Source organism: Lactuca serriola, chromosome 7 (genome assembly GCF_051521515.1).
Source record: "Lactuca serriola cultivar US96UC23 chromosome 7, Lser_US96UC23_V15, whole genome shotgun sequence".
Lineage (NCBI taxonomy): Eukaryota > Viridiplantae > Streptophyta > Magnoliopsida > Asterales > Asteraceae > Lactuca > Lactuca serriola.
In genome coordinates, this window is record NC_136414.1 from 80004282 (window position 1) to 80014791 (window position 10510).

At 37.7% G+C, this 10510-nt stretch overlaps 1 protein-coding gene across 1 annotated transcript; it reads left to right on the plus strand.

Annotated features, from left to right (window-relative positions):
- The first annotated feature begins 520 nt into the window (after positions 1 to 520).
- LOC145062794 (endoglucanase 25-like) lies at positions 521 to 6756 on the plus strand. The gene is made up of 6 exons (XM_079010388.1): positions 521 to 1218; positions 1305 to 1618; positions 1692 to 2153; positions 2776 to 2911; positions 2992 to 3164; positions 6127 to 6756. Exons 1-6 carry the CDS (start codon positions 840 to 842, stop codon positions 6526 to 6528), a joined length of 1866 nt encoding a protein of 621 aa, XP_078866514.1. The 5' UTR covers positions 521 to 839; the 3' UTR covers positions 6529 to 6756.
- Positions 6757 to 10510: the final 3754 nt, after the last annotated feature.

Below are 10510 nucleotides of genomic sequence, written 5' to 3' on the forward strand. Positions count from 1 at the left end.
TAGGAAAATATAAGTTGGATTGGTGAAAGGAGATGATTGTGCCTTGTTGAGGTAGATTTGGTGATAACCGATAATGGGTTAATGGGTGAAAGGAGGATGAAGGTGGTGTAATATTCCAATGGGATGTGAAAGTGGATGTTGACATCTGGTTAACATTACATTGGATGAACGTGATATTAATACGGGAAAAGAAAAAACAAACAAAATTATGTATATTTTAAAAAAATGTAAGAACTCTAGTTATGGAAAGATGAAAAGTAGGATAATTTTCGATATATTAGGATCTGCTATAATTTTTTTGAACAACAATACGATTTCGTGCTAATTTAACAAATTTCAGACTATCTTTTGTGTCAAACATTCAAAGATTTGATTGTGAAAATATAAAATGGGCCATACATATTATTGACAACTAAAAAACAATTTTAGAATGATTCTAACCGAAATTGGATGGTCGAAGATTATAAAAATAAAAGCAAAAAAGACCCATTAAAGATGCAATGAATTATTGTCACTTTACTTTTCGTGGCATCACATGGGTCAATCCCGAATCCCCACCATCTCTTTTCTCTTATCTCACTTCAAACACGGCAAAAAGAAACAGCTCTGCGTTTTAGTTTTAGCATGTAAAATTTCAAGCTATACCCAATTCGATTCACATTACAACGGCTTGATTTCATCATTATCTTCAGTTTTTCTATACTTTTTAAGTTCGCACTCGAGTTCCGAGTGATTCTATCAAAAAAATCGTGTTTGGGTAAAGCTTAATTCGTCAAGAACACTCATTTTCTTCCACTTTTCCATCTGGGTTTCGCCCCAATTGAAGCTCGAATACAGTCATGAGTATGTACGGGAGAGATCCGTGGGGTGGGCCGCTGGAGATAAACACGGCTGACTCCGCGACAGACGATGACCGGAGCAGGAACTTGAACGACTTCGACAGGGCGGCGCTTTCTCGTCCATTAGACGAAACGCAGCAAAGCTGGCTGTTAGGTCCCGGAGAACAGAAGAAGAAAAGGTACGTAGATCTGGGGTGTATCATCGTCAGCCGTAAGATTTTTATTTGGACGATTGGAACGATTCTAGCAGCTGGTTTCATCGCCGGAATAATTACAGTCATAGTCAAGAACGTGCCTAGGCACCACAAGCATCCTCCAGCACCAGATAACTACACTATTGCACTCCACAAAGCTCTCATGTTCTTCAATGCCCAAAAATGTAAGATACCACCTTTCTACTTTACTCAGATCTAATGTTCTTTTGTTTAATTCCTTATTCCTCCGTCGCAATTGATTCCTTTTCAGCTGGAAAGCTTCCCAGGCATAATAATGTTTCATGGAGGGGTAATTCGTGTTTAAACGATGGAAAATCGGACAAATCAGGAGCTGTAATGAAAGATTTAGTGGGTGGATATTATGATGCTGGGGATGCGATAAAGTTTCATTTCCCTCAAGCTTGGGCCATGACTCTGTTGAGTTGGAGTGTGATTGAATACAGTGGTAAATACGAAGCTGTAGGAGAGCTTGCTCATGTTAGAGATATTATCAAATGGGGCACTGATTACTTTCTTAAAACCTTCAATTCTTCTGCTGATAGCATAAGCCAACTTGTAGCTCAGGTTAGCTTCAAATCTTCTTCGATTCTGAATTGTAATTTGGAAGTGTAAATTCTAAAAACACGATGTTTCACAGGTTGGAAATGGTGATACATCGGGAGGAACAAGTGATCCAAACGATCAAACTTGTTGGATGCGACCCGAGGACATTGACTACCCACGACCCGTGACCACATGTTCTTCATGCTCTGACCTGGCAGCTGAGATGGCAGCAGCATTAGCTTCAGCTTCCATTGTTTTCAAGGACAACAAGATCTACTCAAAGAAACTTGTCCATGGTGCTGAAACGCTTTGGAAGTTTGCTAGAGATCAACGTGGTTTGTATAGTGGTGGTGGATCAGATGCTGCAACTTATTATAATTCGAGTATGTATTGGGATGAGTTTGTGTGGGGTGGAGCTTGGATGTATTATGCAACGGGGAATCAGTCGTATTTGTATCTTGCTAGTCACCCGACTTTAGCTAAGCATGCAGGTGCCTTTAAGGGAGGACCGAATTATGGTGTTTTTAGTTGGGATAACAAGCTTCCTGGAGCTCAAGTAAGTTTTCTTGTATTGTGTTAGGCATATTAGTCATGTCCCATTGACATCAGTCTCACAGTCCCACCAATGGGACAAAAACTGTAATTTTGTCCAACCCAAAAAAGTAGGACAGAGACTGATGTCAATAAGACAAAAATTACAGTTTTTTGTCCCACCCAAAAAGTCGGGACATAGAATTGCTTTTGATCTATTGTTTGTGTAAAAGACGTAAATACCCTCGTCGTAGAAAATAGCCCTAGAAAGCTTGTTTGGCATTGTCTAGTTGTGTCAATGAGACATAACTAGATGTGCCAGGGCAAGATTTCTAAGGCTATTTTCTACGACGAGGGTATTTATGTCTTTTACACAAACAAGAGATCAAAAGCAATTCTCTGTCCCGCTTTTTTGGGTGGGACAAAAAATTGCAATTTTTGTCTTATTGACATCAGTCTCTATCCTGCTTTTTTGGGTTGGACAAAAAGACAAAATTGCAGTTTTTGTCCGATTAACATCAATTTGGGTAGGAGAAAATTTGAAATTTTTGTTGCATGGACATGAGTCCTATCCCACATAATGTGTTATACTGCATGTGAGTTTATACATCATTCTCACTTATGAATAACATTATTCTATCTTGTAGGTGCTACTGACTCGATTAAGATTATTTTTAAGTCCTGGGTACCCATATGAACAAACACTGAAGACGTTTCATAACCAAACAAGCATAATCATGTGTTCATACTTGCCATACTTCACAAGTTTTAACCGAACAAGAGGTAGTAAATTACTAAATTACCCAACCCTCTATTTCCTTTCTTAATTTAACTATAAAACTAAAGTATTTTTGATGTTGTAGGAGGGATGATACAATTGAATCATGGAAACACACAGCCTCTTCAGTACGTTGCTAATGCAGCCTTTTTAGCGACCCTTTTTAGCGACTATTTAGATGCTGCAGACACTCCAGGGTGGTATTGTGGACCGAATTTCTATTCAACTGATGTGCTAAGGAAATTTGCTGAGACTCAGGTATTCTTTCATTTGTGTCATGTTAGCTTTGTAATTATCAATAGAGTTACATACATCTTTCAAAAGTGGGCCCACTGTCGTTAAATCATTTTTACTTTTATAATATTTGTTAACTTTAACGTTAATATAATAATTTGTTAGTTAGTAAAACAGTAACAATAACTATTTAAAATTTATAGTTCAATGAAAAAAGATATTTCATTTATTAAGATAGTTAAGCAACTCGTTAGTTCATAAATAACATTAATATAATGGGATATCCACAATAATGTTTACTTTGTATATATCTACTTTTTATAATATGTGTACCCATGTTGTATAGCTTTACATTTACTACATTTTAGAATTATAATATTTTGCATACAACTTTATAATCAAGATATCAATGTTAAGTTTTAATGAATTGTTTACAATACTAATTTTTTTTAAAGGAGAAGTCGTTTTTATTTATCTTGCGATTCATTTTCTTCTATCTTCTTAATCTGTTCAAAACTTTAGTGTTTTTTATATATAGATAAGTCAATAAAATAATAAACTAATGTAATATGCTAGTTTATGAATAAAACTATAATGAAATAATATAATAATGTAGTTATATAATAATGTCAAAAGGTAATATAAATAATGTAATAATGTTGCTTGGGTAATGTGAAATACTCAGACCATGTTTCCTTTTTGTTCCATCAAGTGGATACATGAATTTTAAAAAGTATTTGAGAAAATGATGGCACATTTGGGGAAATGAAGGAAAAAATGAGTGCGGATCTGTAAATAATTACAACGAAATGGTAAAAACCTAATTTTCGTGACTTTTTCTATCTTTTGTTTACATTAAGTCAAAAATACCTATATATGTTTGCTAGATAAATTCCCATCTCCATTAAATCTATCAAGTTAAAAAGAAAATCATCTTGCTCCCTAGACCATTGTCATGATTTTGTTATTTCTTTCAATGGTTTCTAACTTAACAAGTTAAATATAAAACAAAGTTTCACAATTGATCCTTGTGGTTTCATTTTGCTGCATGGTTGGTGCTTTTTAGTTATTTTTTTTAAACAACCAATATACCCTGTTTTGTCGTTACCCATTCTTATGGGACTTGGGGTTATGTTGTTGGTGGTGTTGTTTGTTGTGTGTGTATGCATGCATGTGTGCACGCGCGCAATCACACACACATGGTATGCAAACAAAGCATTCTGACCGAGATAAAAGAGATAGTTGAATAGTATCTTCGCAACCTAAGTCTTTAATTCCACTACATGATGCCTCTGATTTTATTCAACCATAAACCCATGCTCCTTTCCAGTTTTGCCGCAACCGTAGATCCGTATGATGGCGGACTTTGGTTGACTTTGATGGCGACAAATCTTTTTCTTCCATAGGGTATCCTACAAGTTGCTTATCGGTCTCACTAAATTCAAACCATCCCCAAGGCGGCGACACGATGATAGGGACAGTATCTCTGATCCTCTAACTGTCACCTCTACTTTTAAACATGTATCCTTCCGGTACGCCCTTAATGAACACAATGCCCTTACTCATTGCTATTTTGAGATTGCTTCTGTGCATGTGCACCTTATTGTCGGTTACAATGTCAAAGTATTTCTTGTTCTGCCCCTAAATACTGAAAGGTTGATTTCATTTTTGTTTGTGTATGGATCCTCTTTATTCGATTGTTCATTTTGTTCATATTATATTTTCATTCAGGCACAACTAGGAGAATGGACGATGGTTGCTAATCTTGTTCTTACTTTCAAATTCGATTTGATTTCTTTCCTTCCATTTACTGGTTTGGTGAGTGTCTATATGATTTATGTTAATTTTTATGCCACAAACTCATAAATTGACTTTTCATATCTCGTTTTGAAACTTCAGTCCTAATGTATCAGTTGCATCATTTTGTAAGGTTTTTTTGTTACCATCCTGGTTGTACAACCAAAAGCAATCTTAGGATTTCCTTTTGGTGAAACGTTATTAGAGGAGAATAAGGATCAGGAAGTCGGGAACGTAACTCCAAAGTTGACATTTCATGGAAATTTCAAAGTTCTAGTTCTTAATGGAATTTGCAATCCTCAGGGCAACGATGCTAATTTGAATTTAAGAACTTGACCTTTGAAAATTTTTACGAAATGCCAACTTTGGTGTTTACCTTCGATGTCCTGTCCTTATTCACATCTAATAATGTTTTACTAAAAGGAAATTTTAGCGTTGTTTTTCGCTGTACAACCAGGAGGATAACAGAAAAAACTTACATTGATGCAAATGAGATATTAGGGATGAAGTTACAACACGAGATTTGAAAGCTCAAACAATAAGTTTGTGACATAAAAATGAGCATCGATTATAATAGACACTCACCAAACCAGTAAACGGTGGAAGAGAAAGAAGTCAATTCCAGTTTGTAAGCAAGAGCAATGTTAACAATCATCATCGCTTCTCCTAGTTGTGCCCCTAATGGAATACATAAAATGAACAATCTCATTAAGAAGGATTAATACTCAAACGATTTCAACATATCAAATATGTGTTTAGGGAAAAATATGAATTGCCTTGACATTGCAACGGGAAGTGAGGCGCAATCTCGAAATAGCAATAAGAAGAGCATTGAGGGCGTAATGGCAGGATACGCGTTTATCGGTGAAGGTTAACAAAGGAACATAGACATGTCCTTGACAGTTATTTTTGAAGACCAGTTTGAATTTGGAGATACCGTTAAGCAACTTACAGGATACCCCCTATGGAAGAAAAAAGATTTGTTTGTGGCAGGAACCGACAAGCAGTGTATGTTTGTGGTTGAAGAGAATCGATGGTGGAATTAGAAACTTAGGTTGCAATGATACTGATTCTACAATCTCTAGGAAATGATAAATTATATAAAATTACAGAAATGGTCTTTGAGGTGTATTGAATTTTTCAGATTTGGTCCAAAGTTGTCTTAAATATATACCTCTTTGTTCCTCAGATCGACTATATCCTTGGAAAAAACCCGAGAAAGATGAGTTATGTTGTGGGATTTGGCAATCACTACCCGAAACACGTACACCACAGAGGCGCATCAATTCCCAAAAACAAGATCAAGTACAGCTGTAAAGGCGGTTATAAATGGAGAAACTCAAAAAAACCAAATCCCAATATCATCTTTGGAGCCATGGTTGCAGGGCCAGATAGACATGATGGATTCCATGATGTGCGAATGAATTACAATTACACGGAGCCAACACTCGCCGGAAATGCTGGTTTGGTGGCGGCACTGGTGGCCCTCTCTGGCGGTAGAACGGTTAAAGTTGATAAAAACACGATTTTCTCGGCAGTGCCGCCTATGTTTCCCACTCCACCACCGCCACCAGCTCCATGGAAGCCATGAACATAAATGGTTGTTTTTTTGGATTGTAATAGTCAGAATGGCTAATTACTAATTACTGGACTTTCTTTTTTTAGAAAGAGTATTTTGATTGTATGTAGTTTGAACTTTGAATTGTTTCTAGTGTATGTAAATTAAAGTAAGTAATCTTTTGTAGTATTTGAAACAATGAAAACTCGGTGACACTAACAATTGGTTTTTTAATGTTTAAACACGCTTGATTTCCATTTATTGAAACTTTTGTCAAGTTTTGGGTAGAAAAAGAAATCCTTATGAAAAAACTTGCAAAGCAGAATATTACTTATGTCTTAATAGTGTAACGTTTAGATTTGGAAGAGGGCAGTTTTTATAAACTTGTATCATATCTAAATCATCAAAAGGTACAGATGTAACAACATGCATTTTGTAGATAGAGTTTTGGAAGAAATAACATCAAATTATCAGATATGTTAGTGTACAACCATACTACAGGAGAACAATGTAGTTTACTCAAAATAAATTTTACAATGATAAATAAATTTAAATAACATAAATGTGAATAAATTGCTATAAAAATAAAGTACATTACATATATTGGTTATAACTTAAAAGTGCCCATTGTGTTTTGTTCTAAAAATACACTTCCTAAGATAAAAGTTGATTAAAATCAAGTTACTTTAATTTGCAATTTGCTACAAAATTAGTTTTTGTAATGTATATATTGGTAGAATAGGGTTTTCTTGGTTTTAGTTTTGCTTTTTCCAGTTTCCTATTTAGGTAGCTTTTGTATATGAACTAGGGGTTAGTTTTTCCAGTTTCCTATTTAGGTAGCTTTTGTATATGAACTAGGGGTTAGACACCGCTTGCAAACGGGGTGTTTTGGTTAATTTGTTCAAAATAGATTTTGTCATATCTCAAAAACTCTACACAAATATAGGAATGTCATCCAAAAATTAAGCAAAATTCAAGTAGAGTTTTCAAAGTATGATGTCCTAATAAGAAAAAAATATCGAAAATTTAATGCTTTATCGATTTGTTTATTTTAGCATCATGTATTAAAACATTATACTTTGTTCAATCTATCTGGAATATTTTTTATAAATTATCAAGAATCATTTCATCAAATCATTAAGCTTGTATTGTTCCGGTTATATATCTATAATATTATAATAGAACTGAATTTAATTATAATGGACTTTTGGTTTGTAAAGATAAATGTGTAAAAGCAATTTCATGGTTTTAACATTCATAAAGCATGAAACCGAATATGTAATCTTTTTTTGAAAAAGAAGTTGAAAATAAAATATGAATATGTAAAAATTGAAATTCTAAGGGTGTGTTTGTTTGTGAAAAAATTTCCAGTTTTCTAGGAAAATTTTCCAATAAAAATGAAAATTTTGAAAACACGTTTGTGTAACACCCAAAGTTTTGAAGGCCAAGAAAGGAAAGAAAACCCTAACTATAAGGGGAGACTCGGCGAGTCCAAGGAGGAACTCGGCAAGTCCGAGCGGGATCCGGGTCGAGGAGTAAGTGACCGACTCGGCGAGTCGGCCAAGGGGACTCGGCGAGTCTGTTCTGTGCGAGGAAAACCCTAAATTCGGGACTTGGAGCCTATTTAAACGTCTCATTCTCTCCCCTAGGGTTCCTTTACTGCCTCTTTCACCCAGAACATCGAACCCTAAGCCCCATTGTTGCCCATTCAAACTTTCAAGCCATTTTTGAGTGATTTGAAGGAAGAAGAAAGAGAGGAATCATTGAAGCTTCAAGGACTGGCCTTAGATCTAAAGATTGGGGAAACTTTCTGAATTATTGAAGGTATTAAGTCGTTTCCCTCCTTTAGATCTATTATGGTTGTGAGTTTTGGGGGCTTTTAGCCATGATTAGCTACCCCTTTTGAGTTAGAAGCCAGATCCGAAGTTGCTACTTCAGATCTAAGCATATTATGGTCTTGAGAAGCATAAAGTACCTGCCCTTGAGTTGATTATGGAGCCTCTTTGCCTTAACTCCTAGTTTATGGTGTATTTTGCCTAGATCTCCTTCCCTACACGTAAAGTTTGCAACTTTACGTGAGGAATAGGCTTGGGAAGGGTAGATCTACAGTTTGGAGTCCATGCATGACTCAAAAGTCCTCTGCATGTATGGAGATCTGAATGGACTCGACGAGTCCTTTGAGTGGACTCGGCGAGTAGCATGAAGATTTGGAGGAACTCGACGAGTGGGATGAACAGCTCGTCGAGTCAGATGAAGTTGGGCAGAAACTCGGCGAGTTGGATGAACAACTCGGCGAGTTTGTTGAAGGTTGTCTCGGACTCGGCGAGTCAGGTCGCGAAACCCCAAACCCTTCGAGTTGAGACTCGAATCAGTGAGTCGAATGGAGACTCGGTGAGTTGGACAGGTTAGGACTCGGAAATCGGTAGACTCGGCGAGTCATGGACTGACTCGGCGAGTCGAGTTGCGAATAGAAGGACTCTGAACATATGAACTCGGCGAGTCAATAGGGTGACTCGGCGAGTAGGGTTGACCTGGAAGGTTAACTTTTACCAGGACTTGGACTTTGACCAGAGTTGACTTGGTTGTCTTTCGGGGGTCAATTAGACTCAGTGTTGCATTGATATTGGAAGCTTGGGGAGCGAGTGAAACAGGAGTTCAGAGAGTTGCCGGGCAGCAGCTAGTGGGTTCATCAGCCAGTTCAGCCAGTGCAGGTGAGTTTCCCTTTGTATGAATGGGTCTACGGCCATAATGTCGGCCCATGTAGTTATGAGTAGAAGACCCGGGGGTTAGCCCTAGGCACAGTATGCTAGTATGATATTTGGGACGAGGTTCAATGATAGAGGGCGGGTGCCCAAGGAATGGTTTATGTGATAGTTTATATTTGTTGTCTGTGTGATACTTGTATGTGCCTGGTAGGGAGGTGAGTGTGAGCGAGGTCCCGTATCTCACCAATAGCAGAGTGTGGATGGTGTTCCACATCTCAGTAGCAGCAGATCAGGGGCGAGGCCCAAGTTAGGGAAGGAGTGAGGGTGGGTTGGGCCCGTACCTCACCATCAGCAGGAGTATGGACGGGGTTCCATGACTCATCAGTAGCAGGACAAGGGCGGGGCCTAGAGATAGGCGAGGCCTTAGGACAAGATCCGTTAGTATGTGTGTAGCTTAGGTGATGTGATGTGATATGTTTATGTGCTATTATATGTTAGTGGGCGAGGCCCTGTGACAGGCGAGGCCTAAGTGAAACAGATTTGTATCCGAGCGGGGCCTGGAGCGGCGGGGCCGTTGTAGCGGGCGAGGCCCGAGGTAGGGGCGAGGCCCATGATAGCGGGCGTGGCCCAGTATGTTCAGTATGTGGTTATGCATGGTATGTGGTAGGGTGGGAAATGATGGGTTTTAGGTAAAACAAATAAACTAGAAAAACAATTCCTAAGTTCACATGCAACCTACTTTGGATTTATGTTTTATCTATTGAACATACAACTTTGAATTGCATAACAAGAACCCTAGAGGAGAGAGGCTATAATCGAAATTTACAACCTAGGGTTTAGTAATTACATACCTTTCAATTGTTATAGTAAACAATTGATAATTCCCTTGATCTTGATCTTGATCTTCTTGGAAGCTTAGCACCACAAGTGTAATGCCTCTAATGGAATCACACCCAAACTAGCAAGAAGGAAAGTAGAGGAGAGAGGGGAGCGGGAGTATGCAAAATTTCGGCCCTTAGGGTTTCTTCAAAAGAAAGAGTGACCAAAATGTGAACCAGGAGGCTCCTTATATAGTTGAGGGATCTAGGGTTTAGGAAAAACCCTAATGCTCCTTGCTTAGGGCCTAAGCAAAGCCAAAGGCCTTATCCAAGCCCCCCTTGGACGAAATCCTTAGGGTTTCCCCTATAGATTTCGTCCACCTCCTTCCAAGGAGGTTCTGGAGCCTTCCACTCAACTATTAGATAATTGCAAACTAGTCCCTGCACTTTATAATTAATTCTTTTAACCCCAAAATTAATTCTAATTAATTT

Coding starts and splice junctions, on each gene's coding strand:
- LOC145062794 (XM_079010388.1), top strand. CDS start 840: ATGAGTATGTACGGGAGAGATCCGTGGGGTGGGCCGCTGGAGATAAAC. Junction 1,619..1,691: donor TAAGCCAACTTGTAGCTCAG/GTTAGCTTCAAA, acceptor GATGTTTCACAG/GTTGGAAATGGTGATACATC. Junction 3,165..6,126: donor GGAAATTTGCTGAGACTCAG/GTATTCTTTCAT, acceptor TTTGTTCCTCAG/ATCGACTATATCCTTGGAAA.